This window comes from Salmo salar, chromosome 22, assembly GCF_965601325.2.
Source record: "Salmo salar chromosome 22, fSalSal1, whole genome shotgun sequence".
Taxonomy (NCBI): Eukaryota; Metazoa; Chordata; class Actinopteri; order Salmoniformes; family Salmonidae; genus Salmo; species Salmo salar.
The window spans coordinates 35,506,394-35,531,933 of NC_138312.1; the positions used below are offsets into that span (position 1 = coordinate 35,506,394).

At 41.6% G+C, this 25,540-nt stretch overlaps 1 protein-coding gene across 5 annotated transcripts in view; it reads right to left on the reverse strand.

Annotated features, from left to right (window-relative positions):
• The window catches only part of LOC106583288 (SPRY domain-containing protein 3), a 96,920-nt gene that overhangs the window by 37,458 nt on the left and 33,922 nt on the right, over window positions 1-25,540 (reverse strand). For all 5 annotated transcript variants that reach the window (XM_045705076.2, XM_014167269.3, XM_045705075.2 and 2 more), the window contains 2 exons: window positions 15,443-15,578; window positions 14,933-15,121 (listed from right to left, as the gene is read on the reverse strand). In XM_045705076.2, coding sequence (XP_045561032.2) covers window positions 14,933-15,121; window positions 15,443-15,578 — 325 coding nt within the window. The remainder of the gene's footprint in view (window positions 1-14,932; window positions 15,122-15,442; window positions 15,579-25,540) is intronic.

The window sequence follows — 25,540 nt, forward strand, 5'->3', positions numbered from 1 at the left end:
GCTTGTTGCGGTCAATTTGCAGTCTACAAATTATTTGTAATTATGTTCCTGGACCTTCACTGTCCAGTCAAGAAAGAAAATCGTCCTGCAGCTGAATCTAGTTGATCCTTGCTCTAGATACTATAAGAGCTACTTAACTGCTTGGAAAATACTGATCACAAAGAGAAGACTAACCAACAAGGGGAACTGTAACCTCATCCTGTGCTAACCTCAACTGGTTACCCTTAAAACAGAGATGGTAAGCCTCAGCCCAATGGGTATCCTTCCTACACCATGGGCAAGTCAAGGCCATGTCCACAACCATTTCTAGCAACCATATAGCCTACCTTTTCTGGATGCCACACAGCAGCAATGTTATGTGAGAGACGGTTTCATCATCTGAGCAAAACATAACCATGCAGTTCTGTGTCGACACCTTCATTCCTTGGGTATGTCACCACCTCTTAATACAATAATTGTTTTAAAACGCTCCAGGCAGGTTTTAGCGATGACCCCAGTACTATGCTACGCTGAAACCAACACGTTCACACACACATATATGCAATACATATTACACATAGGCTTGATGCAAAATAGGCATCCATCCACCCACATTCACACAGGCAAGCACTGCAGACAGACACACACACAGACTTTCCACACATTCCGTGTTCCCACCCTGGCATGAATATGGCTAGAATATTTTCAGAATAATCGAATCATGTTCTCCACTATATTTCACGAGGTGTGACACATCAGAACATGACATTCCGCTTTAAGATCAGATGCCAGAATCTATTTTTCCTTTCCAGGCATTGGATTTAGCCTACCAAAAAAATAATTGGGTGCTGTCTCCACATTGTGTAAGGGTGTGAGTGGTGTGGCTGGAATTGCCCCTTGTCAGGGTCAACGTGGAGTGGACACAGGGTTTGGACAGTGGTTGGACGGACGGACGGACAGCGGTTTTTGTGTGCTGTGGTGATGCGGTGTATTTGGGGAAGTGGGTTGTAATTAAAAGTAAAGGAGGTATGCAGGTTTGCCTTGCCTGCCCCAGGCTCATTCAGCTGCACTCCCTAACCCTGTACTTGGCATGTTTTTTGTGGACCCCAGGAAGAGTTGCTGCTGCTTCTGCAAAAGCTAATGGGGATCCAAATAAACAGTCACTATGAACCTGCTGGCCTCTATGTAGATTTTACCTATAAGATAGGTAATTTCACCAACAGTGCCTTCAGAAAGTATTCAAACCCCTTGACTTTTTCCACATTTTGTTGTGTTACTGCCTGAATTTAAAATGGATTCAATTTAGATGTTGTCATCACACAACACCTCAGAATGTCAAAGTGGAGTTGTTCTTCATATTTTTTAACATATTAATTAAAAATGAAAATCTGAAATGTCTTGGGTTAAATAAGAATTCAACCCATTTGTTATGGCAAGCCTAAATAAGTTCCTGAGTAAAACTTTGCTTAACAAGTCACATAATAAGTTGCATGGACCCACTCTGTGTGCAATAATAGTGTTTAACATGATTTTTGAATGACGACATCATCTCTGTACCCCACACATACAGATAATTGTAAGGTCCCTCAGTCGAGCAGTGAATATCAAGCACAGATTCAACCACAAAGACCAATGCCTCGAAAAGAAAGGCACCTATTGGCAGACATTAAATATCCCTTAGAGCATGGTGAAGTTATTTATTACACTTTGGATAGTGTATCAATACACTCAGTCACTACAAAGATACAGGCATCCTTCCTAACTCAGTTGCAGAAGAGGAAGGAAATCACTCAGGGATATCACCATGAGGCCAATGGTGACTTTAAAACAGAGTTTAATGGCTGTGATAAGAGAAAACTGAGGACAGATCAACAACATTGTAGTTACTCCACAATACTAACCTTATTGATGGACTGAAAAGAAGAAAGCCTGTACAATATACAAATATTCCAAAACATGCATCCTGTTTGCTATAAGGCACTCAAGTAATACTGCAAAAAATGTGGCAAAGCAATTAACTACAGTGAGGGAAAAAAGTATTTGATCCCCTGCTGATTTTGTACGTTTGCCCACTGACAAAGAAATGATCAGTCTTTAATTTTAATGGTAGGTTTATTTGAACAGCGAGAGACAGAATAACAACAAAAAAATCCAGAAAACCGCATGTCAAAAATTGTATAAATTGATTTGCATTTTAATGAGGGAAATAAGTATTTGACCCCCTCCCAATCAGAAAGATTTCTGGCTCCCAGGTGTCTTTTATACAGGTAACGAGCTGAGATTAGGAGCACACTCTTAAAGGGAGTGCTCCTAATCTCAGTTTGTTACCTGTATAAAAGACACCTGTCCACAGAAGCAATCAATCAATCAGATTTCGAACTCTCCACCATGGCCAAGACCAAAGAGCTCTCCAAGGATGTCAGGGACAAGATTGTAGACCTACACAAGGCTGGAATGGGCTACAAGACCATCGCCAAGCAGCTTGGTGAGAAGGTGACAACATTTGGTGCGATTATTCGCAAATGGAAGAAACACAAAAGATCTGTCAATCTCCCTCGGCCTGGGGCTCCATGCAAGATCTCACCTCGTGGAGTTGCAATGACCATGAGAACGGTGAGGAATCAGCCCAGAACTACACGGGAGGATCTTGTCAATGATCAAGGCAGCTGGAACCATAGTCACCAAGAAAACAATTGGTAACACACTACGCCGTGAAAGACTGAAATCCTGCAGCGCCCGCAAGGTCCCCCTGCTCAAGAAAGCACATATACATGCCCGTCTGAAGTTTGCCAATGAACATCTGAATGATTCAGAGGACAACTGGGTGAAAGTGTTGTGGTCAGATGAGACCAAAATGGAGCTCTTTGGCATCAACTCAACTCGCCATGTTTGGAGGAGGAGGAATGCTGCCTATGACCCCAAGTGCACCATCCCCACCGTCAAACATGGAGGTGGAAACATTATGCTTTGGGGGTGTTTTTCTGCTAAGGGGACAGGACAACTTCACAGCATCAAAGGGACGATTGACGGGGCCATGTACCGTCAAATCTTGGGTGAGAACCTCCTTCCCTCAGCCAGGGCATTGAAAATGGGTCGTGGATGGGTATTCCAGCATGACAATGACCCAAAACACACGGGCAAGGCAACAAAGGAATGGCTCAAGAAGAAGCACATTAAGGTCCTGGAGTGGCCTAGCCAGTGTCGTGTCTTTGGCTATGCTGGATTACGTGATATGACATGCTATTCTATAAAATTCTTTCTCTGTAATTAATATTACCTGATTGAGCTAATCATGTAAATGTAATTAACTAGAAAGTCGGGGCACCACGAAAGAGTGCTTATAGAGCTGTTATCTTCTGAATAAACTCTGAAAGACCTAGTAATATTTTACATCAATAGCAGTCAATATTAATCGTCACCTTATTTCAGTCTCATCTGAAAGTTGTAAATTCTTCACGAACCCTGGCTAACAAGTTGAATCAGCAATACAAAATTGGGTTTAATTATTTATTTCCTAAATACCTAACTTATCACACAGAATGACATATACACAGAATGCAAATTATGCCATACAGAAAACGTCCCTGGTGGACAGAACCTGTATGATGGCTTGTTACACAAAGAGAGGGGGTTGGGCTTGAATGAAAGAGCGGGAAGACTGAGGAACAAAGGGGGAAGCTGTGCTATCGTAAATACAGTATCTTATGCATTCTAAATTATTGCCCATTTGGAAAAGGAAAATGCAATAAATATTTACTCTGAGCTGCGCTTCCGTAGGTTGGTCGTAGATGCTGCCGTGTTGGCCAACAGAGATCTTCCTGTCCTCAGAAGAATGTCTCTGGTGGTAAATTGGATACGTTGCAGTATCTTCGTTGTGTGTTAGACTGGATACGTCATCCGTCCTTTCCTAGCCCACGTTTACAGCTGCTGTTGCTACCTCAACGGCTAGGATGTCTCACTTCTTTAGTGAATAAGAGTTCAAAGTTCACACCATTCACAACCAAAGCTCACGCTGAGGTTGGCTTAGTTCTGTAGTTGACATGCTAGTCCTTTTTAACGTATGGACCGTCGTCCGATCGTCCTCGGAACAGGAGGTTACATTTTCGTCAAGGGCTTATATAGTGGAGGGAGAGAAGGGTGTGTTTCATAGTTTATAACCCATGTCTCTTCACAGGGGCGGGCCACTGATTGAGCAGGGCTCTAACCTTATGAAAACCCAATTCTCTCATTTGGAAGCTAAAATGACATTAAATCTTATCACAAATAGTTTCATATTCAAACATTTCATTTGCACAACAATTCCATGTGAATCTGATAACTAGAATGTGTAGACTTTCCCAGATACAGTTTATGTCATCCTGTCATCAGTCATAATGTCTCAGATGACACCCGAACAGACATCATATACATTAAGTACAACCGCATATTTTCAACTGGTTCTATTACCGAAATATGGTTCCTTTCCCCCCACTTGTCTGATGTTCCCAGACTCTCTATGTTTAACAAAGGCTATTCGAGAGTCCTTCAGTAGAGTCAGAGAGAGAGGGAAGGGAGAAAGGTATTTATGGGTGGGATCATAAACCTTACCCACAGGCCAACGTCAGGACACCAGTCTCCAGACCTTAATCCCATAGAAAATCTGTGGAGGGAGCTGACGGTTCGAGTTGCCAAACGTCAGCCTCGAAACCTTAATGACTTGGAGAAGATCTGCAAAGAGGAGTGGGACAAAATCCCTCCTGAGATGTGTGCAAACCTGGTGGCCAACTACAAGAAACGTCTGACCTCTGTGGTTGCCAACAAGGGTTTTGCCACCAAGTACTAAGTCATGTTTTGCAGAGGGGTCAAATACTTATTTCCCTCATTAAAATGCAAATCAATTTATAACATTTTTGACATGCATTTTTCTGGATTTTTTTGTTGTTATTCTGTCTCTCACTGTTCAAATAAACCTACCATTAAAATTATAGACTGATTATTTATTTGTCAGTGGGCAAACGTACAAAATCAGCAGGGGATCAAATACTTTTTTCCCCTCACTGTATTTATCCTGAATACAAAGTGTTATGTTTGTGGCAAATCCAATAGAACATTGCTTAAAAATGGAGAGTGGTACTCAGTATAGTAGTGGCAGCATCATGTTATGAGTATGCTTGTAATCGTTAAGGAATGGGGAGTTTTTCACAATAAAAAATAAAACGCATGGAGCTAAGCACAGGCAAAATCCTAGAGGAAAACCTGGTTCAGTCTGTTTTCCAACAGATATTGGGAGATTAATTCACCTTTCAGCAGGACAATAACCTAAAACACAAAACCAAATCTACATTGGAGTTGCTTACCAAGAAGACAGTGAATGTTCCTGAGTGGCCGAGCTAGTTTTGACTTAAATCAGCTTGAAAATCTATGGCAAGACTTGAAAATGGTTGTCTAGCAATGATCAACAGGGTTGGAAATTAACACCCTCCAAATGCGGGTACATTTAGTCATTGGCGGGTAAGAATGTATATTTCTCCAGCCACGTTGGCAGGTGGTCACACAGAGCACTTGGGAATAGTTAAAAAAAAAATCTAAAGCCAATATGTAGTGTTTGGTCAAATTGACAAGGCTACTAAAGTGTGACTTGTCCTCATGTTTCTTGCAAGTTACATCGTTTTGTTCACGTGCTATGTTGTTTGGCTTGTGGACCAAAAAGTTAATTTCCCACTGATAGCTCTCAGACTTAAAGGCGCTGCATGGTCAATTTGACGTCTGCATTGGCCGTGCAGCATTTACGGTGATACGGCTGATGCAGAAGTCAGGTCAGTCATTTTTATTGCGCTTCCGGGAACAGTGCAGAGCTGTTGTGAAGGAAGTTGTCAACCAATCATGTCAATGTGGGGCTATACGGAGCCCTCCGCATTGTTACAAAATTTGGGAGGCTTACGGCGATGCAGTACCGAGCTGAAATTTGGCCTCTGCATGCCTCCGGAGGCTCCGCAATTGCCGCACACCCTCCATACGGAGCCTCCGACCACATTTTCGGAACAAGCATAAATGAACACTTAGCCCGAAAGACTCATAGCTGTAAGATGCTTCTACAAAGTATTGACTTAGGGGAATGAATATTTATGTAAATTAGATATTTCTGTACTTCATTTTTAATACATTTACAAAAACATTACTTGTTTTACTTTGTCATTATGGGGTATTGTGTGTAGAACTAAAACAGAGATAGTAAGCCTCAGCCCAATGGGTATCCTTCCTACACCATGGGCAAGTCAGGGCTGTGCCCACAATCATGTTTAGCCACCATCTAGCCAACCTTTGCAGGATGCCACACAGCAGCAATGTTATGTTGGAGACGGTTTCATCATCTGAGCAAAACATAACCATGCAGTTCTGTCAAAACATAACCATGCAGTTCTGTCAAAACATAACCATGCAGTTCTGTGTCGACACCTTCTTCATTCCTCGGGTATGTCACCACCTCTTAATACAATAATTGTTTTAAAACGCTCTAGGGAGGTTTTAGTCCTAATGCCAGGACTATGCTACGCTGGAACCAACACGTACACATAGGCTTGATGCACAATAGTCATCCATCCAGCCACAGATCCACATTCACACAGGCAAGCACTGCAGACAGACACACAGACTTTCCACATATCCCGCATGAGGAGTTCCCACCCTGGCATAAATATGGCTAGAATATTTTCAAAATAATCTAATCATGTTCTCCACTATATTTCACGAGGTGTGACATCAGGACACGACATTCTGCTTTAAGATCAGATGCCAGAATCTATTTTTCCTTTTCTGGCTTTGGATTTAGCCTACCAAAAAAAAGTAATGGGCTGCTGTCTCCACATTTGGGAAGTGTGTGAGTGGTGTGGCTTGGATTGCCCCTTGCCAGGGTCAATGTGGAGTGGACACAGGGTTTCGGACAGCAGTTGAATGGACGGACAGTGGTTTTTGGCTGTTGCGGTGACGCGGTATGGGGTTGTAATTAAAAAGTGAAGGAGGTATGCAGGTTTACCTTGCCTGCCCCAGGGCCATTCAGCTGACTGAGTCAGACACCAGCCCAACACCCTGTCTCATGATGGATACAGCCAGACAGACAACCCCCCCATCATAAATCTACATCAGAACGACAGAAAGAGAGACAGGGTGAGAGTCCAAGACAGGAAAAAGAGAGCGGGACAGAGGGAGAGACAGACGGACAGTCAGACGGGGAGATGGACACAGTGGGAGACAGACAGACAATCAAACAGACAGAAAAGGGAAAGACACACGGCTGCTGAGAGAGGTAGCCTAACAATTGGTGTGTCTGAGTGAGACATGGAAAATTACCCCAAGTAAAGTCAATATCCTGCCCCCATGGCATCCCTTCCTTTTTATACCAACAGCATCCAACCACAATTGATATTCACGCCATTAATCATTGGCGGTTTTACAGTATTTCTGATACAGTCATGCATCTACTTCATTCATACCCTCCTACGCACTCAAGTACTGTAAAGTTACTGTACAGAGGCTGGCTACATTCTCCAACTGATACAGGAGTGTCTGTCCTTACTATGTGACTCCTGCCATGTCTGTCTCATAGTCTACATTTCCTGCCCAATTTCTTTTACCATCATTCTCACTCTGTATGAAATCGTAGCAATAAAAAAAACAGAAAATCCCTATTGTTTGTCAAAAGTTAATCTTCAGATCTTTAGTCTATTAATATCTTGTGTAGAGCGAGGGCAGCTTTTCAAGCCCTGCGTTGTACCAACACACTGAATCTGCAGGGAATGGCCAATTGGCCCCCCTGTACTGTATCCTTGCATGCCCTGCTCTATTGGCCGCTACACCACTACACTTCTTTAAGTGTCTGTGCATTTCAACACCCATTTAAAGACACACAAACAGAGCTGGGCACCACCTGTCCTACAATGGGTCTCAGATGTACTGATTCCAGGAAAAAGGTCCGACACAGCAGGAAAAGAGTAAGGGAGCAAGAGTGAACGAGAGAGAGAAAAGGCTAGTGAAAGCTAATATGAAGAAACCAATACAGTCAACTAAAATACGTCAAAAAATCTAATCTAATTTATTGGTCACATACACATGGTTAGCAGATGTTACTGCGAGTGTAGCAAAATGCTTCTGCTTCTAGTTCTGACAGTGCAACAATATCAAACAATTCCACACCAAATACCTAATACACATAAATCTAAGTAAATTAATGGAATAAGAATATATAAATATATGGATGAGCAATGTCAGAGCGCATAGGGTAAGATGCAATAGATAGTATAGAATACAGTATATACATATGACATGAGTAATGCAAGATATGTACATTATTAACATTTTTACATTTTACATTTTAGTCATTTAGCAGAGGCTCTTATCCAGAGCGATTTACAGTAGTGAATGCATACATTTCATACATTTTTTTCTCTCCGTACTGGTCACCCTTGGGAAACGAACTCACAACCCTGGCGTTGCAAACACCATGCTCTACCAACTGAGCCAAAAGTGGCATTATTAAAGTGACTAGTGTTCCATTTATACGTTTCACCAAATTCGAGTGGCTTACCTTAAACAAGTGATTTTCTTAACCACATTCTTTTAAAGGACTTGTTTTACATAGTTATTTTGGTCACTGAGCTTAATGTTAATTTTCAGACATTTTCAAATATTAAAATGTGGAGTCCACGCTGATTTTGTAGTGACCTATCACTTTACATGAGCTAAGGGAAAATACCTACGGGCAGGCACTCGGCTTTTTCGCAAAAAGAAAAGTAAGCATCCCAAAATAATCATCCCAATGATATGACAAAGTTCTAATGAGGAAATACTGTGGTTTAACCTCTTACATCTAGATGTTCCGCTAGCGGAACACCTGCTCCAATATCCAATGATGGGCGTGGCGCGAAATACAAATTCCTCTAAAATCCGAAAACTTCCATTTTTCAAACATATGACTATTTTACAGCATTTTAAAGACAAGACTCTCGTTAATCTAACCACACTGTCCGATTTCAAAAAGGCTTTACAGCGAAAGCAAAACATTAGATTATGTCAGCAGAGTACCCAGCCAGAAATAATCAGACTACCCATTTTTCAAGCTAGCCTATAATGTCACAAAAAACAAAACCACAGCTAATTGCAGCACTAACCTTTGATGATCTTCATCAGATGACAACCCTAGGACATTATGTTATACAATGCATGCATGTTTTGTTCAATCAAGTTCATATTTATATAAAAAAAACAGCTTTTTTACATTAGCATTTGACGTTCAGAACTAGCATACCCCCCGCAAACCTCTGGTGAATTGACTAAATTACTCACGATAAACGTTCACAAAAAAACATAACAATTATTTAAAGAATTATAGATACAGAACTCCTCTATGCACTCGATATGTCCGATTTTAAAATAGCTTTTCGGTGAAAGCACATTTTACAATATTCTCAGTAGATAGCCCGGCATCACAGGGCTAGCTATTTAGACACCCACCAAGTTTAGCACTCACCAAAATCAGATTTACTATTAGAAAAGTTTGATTACCTTTTGTTGTCTTCGTCAGAATGCACTCCCAGGACTTCTACTTCAATAACAAATGTTGGTTTGGTCCAAAATAATCCATAGTTATGTCCAACAGCGGCGTTTTGTTTGTGCGTTCTAGACACTATCCGAATGGTAAATAAGGGTCGGGCGCATGGCGCATTTCGTGACAAAAGATTTCTAAATATTTCATTACCACACTTCGAAGCATGTCAACCGCTGTTTAAAATCAATTTTTATGCCATTTTTCTCGTAAAAAAGCGATAATATTCCGACCGGGAATCTGCAATTAGGTAAACAGACGAAAGAAAATACAGCATGGGGTCGACTCGGGCACGCGCCTAATTCCTTTGTCCGCTGATAGACCACTTAGCAAAAGCGCTCGTGTGTTTCAGCCAGGGCTTTGAATTACGTCATTCAGCTTTTTCCCGGGCTCTGAGAGCCCATTGGAGCCGTAGGAAGTGTCACGTAACAGCAGAGATCCTTTGTAATGGATAGAGATGACAAAGAAGGCCAAGAAATGGTCAGACAGGGTACTTCCTGTACAGAATCTTCTCAGGTTTTGGCCTGCCAAATGAGTTCTGTTATACTCACAGACACCATTCAAACAGTTTTAGAAACTTTGGAGTGTTTTCTATCCAAAGCTAATAATTATATGCATATTCTAGTTTCTGGGCAGGAGTAATAATCAGATTAAATCGGGTACGTTTTTTATCCAGCCGTGAAAATACTGCCCCCTAGCCATAACAGGTTAACACTGCTTAAAAAAAACTGAAATCTCTTACTGTCAACCTAACCAAATATGGTTTCGAATGACGATACACTACATGGTCAAAAGTATGTGGACACCTGCCCATTGAACATCTCATTCCAAAATCCTGTTCTGTCAGCCACTTCGCGGCTGAGCCGTTGTTGCTCCTAGATGTTTCCACTTCACAATAACAGCATTTACAGTTGACCGGGGCAGCTCTAGCATGGCAGAAATATGACAAACTGACTTTTTGGAAAGGTGGCATCCTATGACGGTGCCACGTTGAAAGTCACTGAGCTCTTCAGTACGGGTCATTCTACTGACAATGTTTGTCTATGGAGATTGCATGGCTGTGTGCTCGATTTTATACCAGTCAGCAACGGGTGCGGCTGAAAAAGCCGAATTCACAAATTTAAAGGGGTGTCCACATAGTGTATGTAGTAATTGCTTCTCCAATAGAAATCCCCGATCACGCTTGTAGGCGATGTGATGGCGACGTTGGCTAGCTAAGCTCATGCACAGAAACGCGTCACCAGGTCTAACGGTCGTCTCGCACCGAACTGGGCATGTGCATTTCGTCAAATCAAAGGCGCTCCTTCGATATAAAGTTGTTTTTGATGAAAATGAAAACGTGACAGTTTGTCACGTTCAAGAGGTTGTCGTAATAACATGCACAGCTACTTAAGACATTGGGGCGAATCTAGGTTGTGGCTTTAGATGTAGACTATTTATTTTACAAATAAACCCCAAACCCCGGTCTGGTCTGCCGAATCTGCATCACAAGCATTCCAGGAAGTCTCGCGATGTTGGGCAACTGGGTTTAGAAACCTAACCGCAAAACGTCTAGCCCTGCTGTTGCCAGGCAACCAAACTGAAAGGTTTATGAATTTATATTTTTTAATTTAACCTTTATTTAACTAGGGAAGTCAGTTATTAAGAACAAATTCTTATTTACAATGACGGCCTAGGAACAGTGGGTTAACTGCCTTGTTCAGGGGCAGAACGACAGATTTTTACCTTGTCAGCTCGGGGATTCGATCTAGCAACCTTCAGTTACTGGCCCAACACTCTAACCACTAGGCTACCTGCCTTCACAGGTTAACAACAACACTAAACACCACAAATCACTGATTAGTGTTATCAATAAGAAAACTATTATGAAACGATATGAATGATTAGGTCACACCTTGACAACCCATGACATTTCTCTTGGATCTGAAGGATGTGGTAAAGGGTTCAGTCAACAAAGGAAGACTCCATGCTCTCATATCAAAATTCCTTCTGAAGCAGCAAGCATTCCAGGCCTCCCCCTTAGTTTTCCACCTTAAACAGACTTTGGTAATCTACAGGTGTGTAGAGATAATCCCAGGTGTAGCTAAAGTATTGTCGTGTCTTTGGCATCATTAAAACTGAAGACATATTTATCAAATAACTCTGTAATTATTATTACGCGATTAAACTGATTAATCGTGTAACTGTAATTAACTAGGAAGTCGGGGCACCAAGGAAAATATTCAGATTAAAGTTATAATTTTCCTAATATAACTTTCAGATATCATAATATCTGATCTATGAGTCTTCTGATTAACCTCTCTAGGCTAGGCGGGACGAATTCGTCCCACCTACGTAACAGCCACGGCTATCCTGTGGCGCGATTTTCAAAACCTTAAAAATCCTATTACTTCAATTTCTCAAACATATGACTATTTTACAGCCATTTAAAGATAAGACTCTCGTTAATCTAACCACACTGTCCGATTTCAAAAAGGCTTTACAACGAAAGCAAAACATTAGATTATCTCAGCAGAGTACCAAGCCAGAAATAATCAGACACCCATTTTTCAAGCCAGCATATAATGTCACCAAAACCCAGAAGACAGCTAAATGCAGCACTCACCTTTGATGATCTTCATCAGATGACAACCCTAGGACATTATGTTATACAATACATGCATGTTTTGTTCAATCAAGTTCATATTTATATCAAAAACCAGCTTTTTACATTAGCATGTGACGTTCAGAACTAGCATACCCCCCGCAAACTTCCGGGGAATTCGCTAACATTTTACTAAATTACTCACGATAAACGTTCACAAAAAGCATAACAATTATTTTAAGAATTATAGATACAGACCTCCTCTATGCACTCGATATGTCCGATTTTAAAATAGCTTTTTGGTGAAAGCACATTTTGCAATATTCTAAGTACATAGCCCAGGCATCACGGGCTCGCTATTTAGACACCCGGCAAGTTTAGCACTCACCATAATCATATTTACTATTATAAAAATGTCATTACCTTTTGTTGTCTTCGTCAGAATACACACCCAGGACAGCTACTTCAATAACAAATGTTGGTTTGGTCCAAAATAATCCATCGTTATATCCGAATAGCGGCGTTTTGTTCGTGCGTTCCAGACACTATCCGAAATAGTAAAGAAGTGTCACGCGCTTGGCGCAATTCGTGACAATAAAATTCTAAGTATTCCATTGCCGTACTTCGAAGCATGTCAACCGCTGTTTAAAATCAATTTTTACGACATTTTTCTCGTAGAAAAGCGATAATATTCCGACAGGGAATCTCCTTTTCGGCAAACAGAGGAAAAAATCCCAAAGGCGGGGGCGGTCGGGGTCACGCGCATAAGCTAGTGTCTCTTGATGGGCCACTTGAGAAAGGCGATAATGTGTTTCAGCCTGGGGCTGGAATGACGACATTCTGTTTTTTCCCGGGCTCTGAGCGCCTATGGACGACGTGGGAAGTGTCACGTTAGAGCAGAGATCCTTAGTAAATGATAGAGATGGAAAAGAAGTTCAACAAATGGTCAGACAGGCCACTTCCTGTAAAGGAATCTCTCAGGTTTTGACCTGCCATTTGAGTTCTGTTATACTCACAGACACCATTCAAACAGTTTTAGAAAATTTAGGGTGTTTTCTATCCATATGTAATAAGTATATGCATATTCTAGTTACTGAGTAGGAGTGGTAACCAGATTAAATCGGGTATGTTTTTTATCCAGCCGTGTCAATGCTGCCCCCTAGCCCTAACAGGTTAATGATGTATTCGTTTACCTCGTCAGTCTCATTCCAAACGTCGTAAATTGTTGGTTATCTGCACGAACCCAGTCTTCACTATGAGTCATCCATACATCAATTGTCTTAAAATCATTTACTTACTAACTCAGTAATTCACAGAAATGCATAACAAACAGTAGATATCGTTACAAAGAAATGATAGAGGAATGTGCCCTAGTGGGCTAAACCGGCATGGCGGCTTGTTAGACAAAAGGGTTGATAATTATAACAATTGAAATGCTAATACTTTGCACATAAACACTCACTCATTCGGGAACAATTGCAATCAATATATATATTTACGCTCAGTGTGTCGTCGGGATCTTTGTTGAAAAGTTCGTTCTGTTGGAGAGTTTGTCCTCGCGTTCTCTCGCTCTCCCTCTCTCTCTCGGTTAGAATGGATATTTCAAAGTGACATTCATTAATGTCGTTATAGAACAGATGTTTCGTCGGTCTTCGCGTTCAATGATACCGAATTCCTAGCAGCAGACTAGTAATTAATATCAAAGACTTGTTCTTATTCTGTCGGTATCGATAGTCTAAGAGTTTAACCACGTGGTATGGTCAAAGTTCAGAAAGAGGAATGCATGGTCAAACCTCGGCCCTCTCGTTATCGAGGTAAGCTGGTCTGGTGATAGAAACCCTGGGTGGGGGTTATATTCGGAATAACAGAAAAAGGCTGTCTCATGACGCCAGGTCCCATCTGTTCATGGGGGCGTGCCGATGACTTGGTGAAACTTTAAACAGAAATACAATTCTCGCAAATTAACATCTTACAAGCATCCCAACATATTCCAAATAGCTTTATCCTTATTCATTCATTTTATACAACCATTAGATGTCAGTCTCACAACTGAGGCTATTATATAAACAGCGCCATGGTAATGTGGCCGTATTGTCTCTCATGAGCTTCACAAAATTGTACCAAACGGACCAGTTCGTTGCTGGATTCTTCACCGATCTTTTATACCTTCTCCAGAACATAACTGTCGTTCAGTTCTCCAGTCCTGTGAGGTGGAAGAACTCCTTGGTTCTTTCTATGAAACCCACTGTGTCTCCATACTGTGGCCATGAGGCAGGACATTCTCTTTAGGAATTTACGACTGCTCTCACAGAGCCTGGGTGTGGGAGACAGAGGTAGGGGGATGGTGCATAGAAAACCCAAAGAGGGCAACGTCATGACAGTATGAAGGCTGTTTTCACAGAGCAAGAGTAACTGCTGCCTTCAGCAAGCATGCCATTGCCAAACACCACCAGGCAGGTATCCACTCAGCAGTTACCAACAGACACCAACATTCAAACACACACAGACAGAAACACAGATACAAACATATAAGGACTATTTCCGATATCCACACTGGCATACTACTTGAATGAAGCAAAGTATTCGGCATGCATTCTAAGTGGTATACTAGTATGGACATTGGAACTTAACCATACCCTCTCTCTTCATACAAAGGATGTTATTCATAGTAATACACAATTTACATCTTGTATATGTTGAGCAGATGAGGTGTAATGTAATCACCAGAAGAAGACTATGTGAATAACATTAATTATGTATGAAGTAGACAACAGGCAAAGCCAGGACCTTACCGAGCCGGTGACCCTGACGTCATGGAGACGCCCCCACTCGTCCTCGTGGCTGTCCACTATCATCAGTCCGTCTTCCTTCTCCATCCCCCACTCCGCTTGCAGGTCCAGCTGCACCGCCTCCCCCAGGGAGTGCATCCCCACGGCCGGGTAGAGCGCCTCTGGAGACGCTGGGACCACCACCGTGCCCACCTAAACGCAAACACAATGTTACTAATATGTCATATGGGTGACAGAGACTGAGTCTGGACCAGTCCAGGACCATTGAGTACTAGACCCAGACTAAGACCAGACCCTTGACCCTGACTGCATGTACAGTATGTGGTCTCGAGAGTAAGACTACAAAATTGAGACTCCCATCTCTGATATGTGGCGCAATCTGCATTCATTGTTACATATCATAGAACATATGAATACCAGAGGGAGGTGCAGTAATCTTTTTCAAATGACAGCAAGAGCATGATTGTATGTAGTAGGCATACGTGTGTGAAAGAGACTAAAATCTTAGCTTACTTCTTTTCCATTTTTGGTGAAGAAGACCGTCGTTTGTCCATCCTCGAATGCCTCTAGGTAGATCCCACAGCCAATACGATCGCCACGGTTACACTTGGGACCAAACTGCTGTCCAATAGTGTTCCCATTGTACAGCCTGTGGATTGCCAGAGGTGAGAAGTGAGGGTGCTGGCTGAGCCACAGCTCGGTCAGCTATATACAGTCAGGTCCATAATTATTGGCACACTTGATACAAAATGAGCAAAACAGACTGTCTAAAATAAATAACACAAATACTGAGCTATGTTGCATGCGCCAAAAATATTGAAAAGTATATTATTTTATACTAACACAATTGCTCAGAGAGAGATTTTGTTTAACAAGTAATAAAGAATTATTGGAAACCCTGTTGTTTTCAGTACTCCAGCACCTTACACTTTGTATTTATTAAGGATCCCCATTACTCTTCCTGCCGTCCAGCAACATTAAGACAGGTATATACAGTTTAAAATATTACATGACATTACATAACACTTTACCCAATACATGTAGTGTGTTCCCTTAGGCCACTACTCTACTATCACATATTTACAATACAACATCCATCTGTACGTGTTTGTAGAGTGTGTGTCTTATCATGTGTATGTGTGTGTGTCTTCACAGTCCCCGGTGTTCCATAAGGTGTATTTTTATATCAGTTACCTGATGTGGAATAAAGGTCCATGTAGCCATGGCTCTATGTAGTACTGTGCACCTCCTATAGTCTGTTCTTGACTTGGGGATTCTGAAGAGACCTTTGGTGGCATGTCTTGTGGGGTATGCATGGGTGTACATTCAGCATGTCAACACTTCTTACAAAAACAAGTAATGATGAAGTCAACCTCCTCCACTTTGAGCCATGAGAGAATTACATGCATATTATTCATGTTAGCTCCCCATTTACATTTAAGGTCCAGTAGTGCTGCCTTGTTCCTCGACAATTGTAATTTTCAGAGGTCCTTCTTTGTGGCACCTGACTACACGACTGGACAGTAGTCTAAAGTGGTTTGTCCTTTAAAAGTTGCAGCGTACTGCAGCACAGCTTGCATGGTGCCGCAGAATTCTATGGCACGTTATTTAAGTGTGAACCACTGGTATCATTAATGCTAGTTAGTGCCAGTTTGACCACCGGGGGGCATCTTTGAGAAGCATTTGACAGCCTTCAATAGTGGCTGTACTAGAGAATGCAGGCACACGGGAGACCGGGGTTCAATTCCCCAAAGGGGAGGAAGGAGTAGGCTGTCCTTGTAAAAAAAAATTGTTCTTCACTGATTCCATGTGTGTTATTTCATAGTTGTGATGTCTTCACTATTATTCTACAATGTAGAAAATAGTCAAAATAAAGAAAAAACCCTGGAATGAGTAGGTGTGTCCAAACTTTTGACTGGTACTTGCTTAATTAATTTGATTAAAATTATGGTGTTTCTATTCTAGGAAAAACGAAGAACACTCAGGGTTTCCGTTAGGATGGAACGGAAAATATGGCGCTGTACAACGTGACGGTTGGGAGTACAGTACTGGGCTATTTAGCTAAAGAATCCCTGTGTCGTGCGGGCATGAGGGAGACCGGGGTTCAATTCCCAGACGGAGAGGAAGGAGTAGGCTGTCCTTATAAATAAGAATTTGTTCTTATTGACTTGCCTAGTAAAAAAAAGGTTACATTTCTAAACCCTCATTTTCTAATTCTAGACTAACCAATACCCAAACGGAGATTCAGTGAAAATAAAAATCTCATTGATTTATCAAGACCAGTCCCCATGCTTGTCTCAGAGCAGCGCAAAATGCTGCTAAAATAGTTGTAGGCTACTGCTTCAAATCCTATTGCTTCTAACTTCAATATGCTCTTGAAATAAGTAAGACCTACACCACTTTTAACAGCACATTACTCAACACTAGTGAGACTCATGTCTCCTACGAAAGGTCTACAGTATATCGAAAAAAATGACGTGACGCCAATAATTACATAGAGGATTGGAGGACATTTCTGTAATTCATTGATATTTATTCCCATAATAATTCGTTATAGATCCATAACTAAATAAACATTGGCATTTTGAATGCGTATTTTTATCATTATTTTATTAACGAATGCATAAAGATGCCATTATTAGTTACATTGTTTTAGTTTGAACATGCAGACTGGCACTAAGAACAGAGGGAACGTTTCCCTAGTCAGCGCCATTATTAGTGCAATGCCCCTTAACCTGTTAGGGCTAGGGGGCAGTATTGACACGGCTGGATAAAAAAACATACCCGATTTAATCTGGTTACCACTCCTACCCAGTAACTAGAATATGCATATACTTATTACATATGGATAGAAAACACCCTAAATTTTCTAAAACTGTTTGAATGGTGTCTGTGAGTATAACAGAACTCATTTGGCAGGCAAAACCCTGAGACATTTTCTGACAGGAAGTGGATACCTGATGTGTTGTATTACCTTTAAACCTATCCCATTGAAAAACACAGGGGCTGAGGAATATTTTGGCACTTCCTATTGCTTCCACTAGATGTCACCAGCCTTTACAAAGTGTTTTGAGTCTTCTGGAGGGAGATCTGACCGAACAAGAGCCATGGAACGATGATAGCCCATTAGACACCTGGCGGGCGAGTTCATGTTGGGTACCCTCGTTCCAATACGTTATAAAAGAGTATGCATTCGTCCACCTTGAATATTATTCATGTTCTGGTTAAAAAAGGCCCTAATGATTTATGCTATACAACGTTTGACATGTTTGAACGAACGTAAATATATTTTTTCCCCTCGTTCATGACGAGAAGTCCGGCTGGCTTAGATCATGTGCTAACAAGACGGAGATTTTTGGACATAAATGATGAGCTTTTTTGAACAAAACTACATTCGTTATGGACCTGTGATACCTGGAAGTGACATCTGATGAAGAGAATCAAAGGTAATGGATTATTTACATAGTATTTTCGATTTTAGATCTCCCCAACATGACGTCTAGTCTGTATCCCAACACGTATTTTTCTGGGCGCAGTGCTCAGATTATTGCAAAGTGTGATTTCCCAGTAAGGTTATTTTTAAATCTGGCAAGTTGATTGCGTTCAAGAGATGTAAATCTATAATTCTTTAAATGACAATATAATATTTTACCAATGTTTTCTAATTTTAATTATTTAATTTGTGACGCTGACTTGACTGCCGGTTATTGGAGGGAAACGATTTCCTCAACATCAATGCCATAGTAAAACGCTGTTTTTGGATATAAATATGAACTTGATAGAACTAAAAATGCATGCATTGTCTAACATAATGTCCTAGGAGTGTCATCTGATGGAGATTGTAAAAGGTTAGTGCATCATTTTAGCTGGTTTTATGGTTTTGGTGACCCTGTCTTTGAATTGACAAAACATTACACACAACTCTTGTAAATGTACTGTCCTAACATACTCTAAATTTATGCTTTCGCCGTAAAACCTTTTTGAAATCGTAAAACGTGGTTAGATTAAGGAGATGTTTATCTTTCAAAGGGTGTAAAATAGTTGTATGTTTGAAAAATTTGAATTTTGACATTTATTTGGATTCAAATTTGCCGCTCTTGAAATGCACCTGCTGTTGATGGAGTGCACCACGGGTGGCACGCTAGCGTCCCAACTAGCCCATAGAGGTTAAAGTGTTGCCAGTATGGCAGGGTGGGGGTCTACCCCCCCCCCCCTCCCCTCGCCCTTTCTCCTCCCCCTCCCCATGGGCTAGGTTGGTCTTATGTGCGTGGCTCTGCGGCCCATCCCTTGCCCCCAACCCTCGTGCCTTGAACCTTGCATGCTTTCAGTGGACACAGCTGGAGAACTGCAAGGCAATCCCATTGTGCGCCACGTGGGAGCCATGAACAATATGACCAATATATATTGTTATGTTAATAACAGGGTTAATAATATATCTGTGAGAATATCCAACATGGTTTTATATCATTCTAAATTAATAATAATAATAATAATAATAATAGCTTTGTTTAAAAAATAACAATATTTTGGAGATTACTTCGTTTTCAAATAACGTAAAATGAGCGAGAAAAAGGCCATTCTTGACCATGGCGTGAGACATTGTTACTAATTTGTAAATAAAGCCAGTTTGTTATTTATAATGATTTATTTCTGTTTTTAGAGGGAGGGAAACCAAAAACCTACAATCATCTCATGGGTCTCCCAGTCGAGGGCGGCACGGGTATTGAACCAGCATCTGTAGCAAAACAGCTTGCACTGCTGTCATGACGTTGCACTCTGGGTTTTCTATGCACCATCCCCCGACCTCTATACTTCTGACACAAGGCTGTGTGAAGGCGGAGACAGAGTGGGTTTCGTATAGAGAACAAAGGATTCTTCCACCTCACAGGAGTGGAGAACCGAACGACATTTAGGTTCTGGAGAAGGTATAAAAGATCGGTGAAGAATCCAGCTAGGAACTGGTCCGCTTGGTACAATTTTTATGACAACTCATGAGAAACAATATTGCCATATTACCATAATAATGTTTATATAATAGCCTCAGCTATAAGACTTACATCTAAATGGTTGTATGCAATTGATAAGGATAAACCTATTTGGAATATGTTCAGATGCTATGTACTGATGTTAATGTGAGAGAATTGTATTTCTGTTCAAAGCTTAACTAAGTCATCGGCACGCCCCCAGGGACACAGACAGGACAAGGCGTCATGTGACAGCCTTTTCTACGTTCAGTATATAAGCCCCACCCAGGGTGACTTTCTTTAGACCAGCTTACCTCGAGAAGAGAGAGAGCCAAGGTTTGACCATGCATTCCTCTACTGAACTTTAACCATACCATGTGGTTAAACTTTAGACTATCGATACCGACAGAATAATAACAAGTCTTTGATATTAGTTACTAGTCTGCAGCTAGAAATTTGGTGTCATTGAACGCGAAGACCGACGAAACATTCATTCTATAACGACATTAATGAATGTCGCTTTGAAATATCCATTCTAACCGAGAGAGAGAGAGAGAGAGGACGAAACTCTCCAACAAAGATCACGACAACACACTGAGCGTAAATATATATATTGATTGCAATTGTTTCCGAATGAGTGAGCGTTCATGTGCAAACGATTAGCATATCAATTGTTAACCTGTTAGGGCTAGGGGGCAGTATTGACACGGCTGGATAAAAAAACGTACCCGATTTAATCTGGTTACTACTCCTGCCCAGTAACTAGAATATGCATATAATTATTGGCTTTGGATAGAAAACACTCCAAAGTTTCTAAAACTGTTTGAATGGTGTCTGTGTATAACAGAACTCAAATGGCAGGTCAAAACCTGAGAGATTCCTTTACATGAAGTGGCCTGTCTGACCATTTCTTGAACTTCTTTGCCATCTCTATCTTTTACAAAGGATCTCTGCTCTAACGTGACACTTCCTACGTCTTCCATGGGCGCTCAGTGCCCGGGAAAAAAACAGAAAGTCGTCATCCCAGCCCCAGGCTGAAACACATTATCGCCTTTCTCAAGTGGCCGATCAAGGGACTGTGGGCTTAGGCGCGTGCCCTGGCCGCCCCCGTCTTTGTGATTTTTCCTCTGTTTGCCAAAAAGGAGATTCCCGGTCAGAATATTATCGCTTTTTTACGAGATAAATTGCATAAAAATTGATTTTAAACAGCGGCTGACATGCTTCGAAGTACGGTAATGGAACATTTAGAATTTTTTTGTCACGAATTGCGCCATGCGCGCGACCCTGATTTACCATTTCGGATAGTGTCTGGGACGCACGAACAAAACGGCGCTATTCGGATATAACGATGGATTATTTTGGACCAAACCAACATTTGTTATTGAAGTAGCAGTCCTGGGAGTGCATTCTGACGAAGACAACAAAAGGTAATCAAACTTTTATAATAGTAAATCTGATTTTGGTGAAGGCTAAACTTGCCGGGTGTCTAAATAGCTAGCCCGTGATGGCTGGGCTATGTACTTAGAATATTGCAAAATGTGCTTTCACCAAAAAGCTATTTTAAAATCGGACATATCGAGTGCATAGAGGAGTTCTGTATCTATAATTCTTAAAATAATTGTTATGCTTTTTGTGAACGTTTATCGTGAGTAATTTAGTAAATTGTTAGCAAATTCCCCGGAAGTTTGCGGGGGGGTATGCTAGTTCTGAACGTCACATGCTAATGTAAAAAGCTGTTTTTTGATATAAATATGAACTTGATTGAACAAAACATGCATGTATTGTATAACATAATGTCCTAGGTCTGTCATCTGATGAAGATCATCAAAGGTCAGTGCTGCATTTAGCTGTCTTCTGGGTTTTTGTGACATTATATGCTAGCTTGAAAAATGGGTGTCTGATTATTTCTGGCTTGGTACTCTGCTGACATAATCTAATGTTTTGCTTTCGCTGTAAAGCCTTTTTGAAATCGGACAGTGTGGTTAGATAAAGGAGAGTCTTGTCTTTAAAATGCTGTGAAATAGTCATATGTTTGAAAAATTGAAGTTTTTGTATTTTTGAGGAATTTGAAAATCGCGCCACGGGATTACACTGGCTGTTGCGTAGGTGGGACGATTTCGTCCCGCCTAGCCCAGAGAGGTTAATATTTATCAACTCTGTAGTGCCTTCTCAGCTGATGCCAAAGACATGACACTGCTATGCAGTGTCTTAGACCGTTGCACCACTCAGGCGCTGTATAACGTGACCGGTCGGGAGTGGCCTACAGTAAGACCAAAATAATCCTAACAAAATAAAAGAATAACCTTAGTGTAACAACAGTTTTAGTAAGTAATACTGAAGTCGTGCACAATTATCAGTTTCTATTTAGGTTTATGTAGCCCATTCATTGTCAGTTAGAGACATGGTAGGACCCAAAAGCATAATCAGTGCTCCAACTCCCCCTTGCGCTGGTCTGGAGCAATGAAGTGGTGATGCAGGGTACCGTACTAAACCACAAATTACCTCTGTCCAGCAGCATAATAGCAAAACGTTTAGTGGAGCAACCACTGTAGGTGCGACAAAACTAGAGCCTGTTGGACCTGCATTGTTGATAGAGTTGTTAAAAAGGCAGAGCAGCGCTTTATTATGGACAGACTTCTCCCCATAGCTACTGTTGTATAAACATGTTTTGACCATGACAGTTGACAATCCAGGGCTACTCCAAGCAGTTTAGTCACTCAACTGTCTCATTTTCCACATGATGTAATACAAGATTCAGTTGAGTTTTAGTTTAGTGAATGATTTGTCCCAAATACAATGCTCTTAGTTTTTTTTATATATTTAGGACTAATTTAAGCCTTGCTTCCCATTCTGAAACTCACTGCAGCTCTTTATTAAGTGTTGCGGTGATTTCACTCGCTGTGGTAAAAACTTCTAATCAAAACTTATTTGTCACATGCACCGAATACAACCTTACCGTGAGATGCTTACCTACGAGCCCTTAACCAACAATGCAGTTTAAATTAGAAGAAGAAATAAGAAGATTAGAAGAACAAATAAAAGTAACAAGTCATTAAAGAGCAGCAGTAAAATAACAATAACGAGACTATATACAGGGTTGGTACCGGTACAGAGTCAATGTGTGGGGGCACCGGTTAGTTGAGGTAATATGTACACGTAGGTAGAGTTATTAAAGTGACTATGCATAGATGATAACAACAGTGAGTAGCAGCAGTGTAAAAGAGGGGGCGAGCAATGCAAATAGTCTTGGTAGCCATTTGATTAGATGTTCAGGAGTCTTATGGCTTGGGGGTAGAAGCAGTTTAGAAGCCTCTTGGACCTTGGCGCTCCGGTACCGCTTGCCGTGCAGTAGCAGAGAGAACAGTCTATGACTAGGGTGGCTGGAGTCAATGAGAATGGGGGCGTGCTCAGTCCTCTTTTTCCTGTAGTCCACAATCATCTTCTTTGTCTTGATCACGTTGAGGGAGAGCTTGTTGTCCTGGCACCACACGGCCAGGTCTCTGACCACCTCCCTATAGGCTGTCTCGTCGTTGTCGGTGATCAGGCATACCACTATTGTGTCATCGGCAAACTTAATGATGGTGTTGGCGTCGTGCCTGGACGTGCAGTCATGAGTGAACTGAGCACACACCAATGAGGGGCCCCTGTGTTGAGGATCAGCGTGGCGGATGTGTTGTTACCTACCCTTACCACCTGGGGGTAGCCCGTCAGGAAGTCCAGGATCCAGTTGCAGAGGGAGGTGTTTAGTCCCAGGTTATAGGGTTTCTGGGATAATGGTGTTGATGTGAGCCATGACCAGCCTTTCAAAGCACTTCATGGCTACAGACGTGAGTGCTACGGGTCGGTAGTCATTTAGGCAGGTTACCTTAGTGTTCTTGAGTACAGGCACTATTGTGGTCTGCTTAAAACATGTTGGTATTACAGACTCGGACAGGGAGAGGTTGAAAATATCAGTGAAGACACTTGCCAATTGGTCAGCGCATGCTCGCAGTACACGTCCCGGTAATTTGTCTGGGCCTGCGATCTTGTGAATGTTGACCTGTTTAAAGGTCTTACTCACATTGGCTGCGGAGAGAGTGATCACACAGTCTTCCGGAACTGCTGGTGCTCTCATGCATGTTTCAGTGTTATTTGCCTCGAAGCGAGCATAGAAGTAGTTTAGCTTGTCTGGTACGTTCGTGTCACTGGGCAGCTCTCGGCTGTGCTTCCCTTTGTAGTCTGTAATGGTTTGCAAGCCTTGCCACATCTGACGAGTGTCAGAGCCGGTGTCGTACGATTCGATTTTAGTCCTGTATTGACACTTTGCCTGTTTCATGGTTCGTCGGAGGGCATAGCGAGATTTCTTATAAGCTTCCGGGTTAGAGTCCTGCTCCTTGAAAGCAGCAGCTCTAGCCTTTTAGCTCAGTGTGGATGTTGCCTGTAATTTTTTATAAAAAATGTGTTACAAACCAGGCAAATAAACAAACAAAATTACAATCGGTTGGGACATGTAAAATGTCAGCCTTCTTCTCCGGCACCATTGTTACAATAATGAGGCTATATACAGGGGATACCGAGTCAATGTGCAGGGGTACAGGTTAATCGAGATAATTTGTACATGTTGGTAGGGGTGAAGTGACTATGAATAGGTAATAAATAGTGAGTAGCAGCAGTGTAAAAACAAATGGGGGGGCATGAAACTTGGTCCCAGTGATGTACTGGGCCGTACTCACTACCCTCTGTAGCGCCTTGCGGTCAGATGCCAAGCAGTTGCCATACCAGGCGGTGAGCAACCAGTCAGGATGCTCTCGATTGTGCAGCTGTAGAATTTTAAGGATCTGGGGACCCATGGGTCTACGATTTCTGGGGTTTTCCCCTCTGGTTTCACATGTGACATGCTGGTAGAAATGACGTAAAACGGATTTAAGTTTGCCTGCATTGAAGTCTCCGGCCACTAGGAGCGCAGCTTCTGGATAAGCATTTTCTTGTTTGCTTATAAAGCTCGTTGAGTGTGGTCTTAGTGCCAGAATCAGTTTGTGGTGGTAAATAGACAGCTACGAATAATATAGATGAGAACTCTCTCGGTAGATAGTGTGTTATAAACAACGCGAAAAAAGTACCAAAATAGCACAGTTGGTTAGGTGCACGTAAAACGGCAGCCATCCCCTCCGGCGCCATTATAGTGGGCGTGTATAGTGTTGAGTCATCCGCATACATAGCCACACTGGCTTTACTCAAGGCCAGTGGCATGTTATTAGTAAAGATTGAAAAAAGTAAAGGGCCTAGACAGCTAGCCTAGGGAATTCCTGACTCTACCTGGATTATGTTGGATAGGCTTTCATTAACTTCTATGGGCTAGGTGGGATGTTTGGGTCCCACCCTAGTCAACAGCCAGTGGAATCGCGTGGCGCGAAATACAAATACCTCAAAAATGCTATAACTTCAAATTCTCAAACATATGACCATTTTACACCATTTTAAAGACAAGACTCTCGTAAATCTAACCACATTGTCCGATTTCAAAAAGGCTTTACAGCGAAAGCAAAACATTAGATTATGTCAGGAGAGTACCCTGCCAAAAATAATCACACAGCCATTTTCAAAGCAAGCATATGTCACAAAAACCAAAACCACAGCTAAATGCAGCACTAACCTTTGATGATCTTCA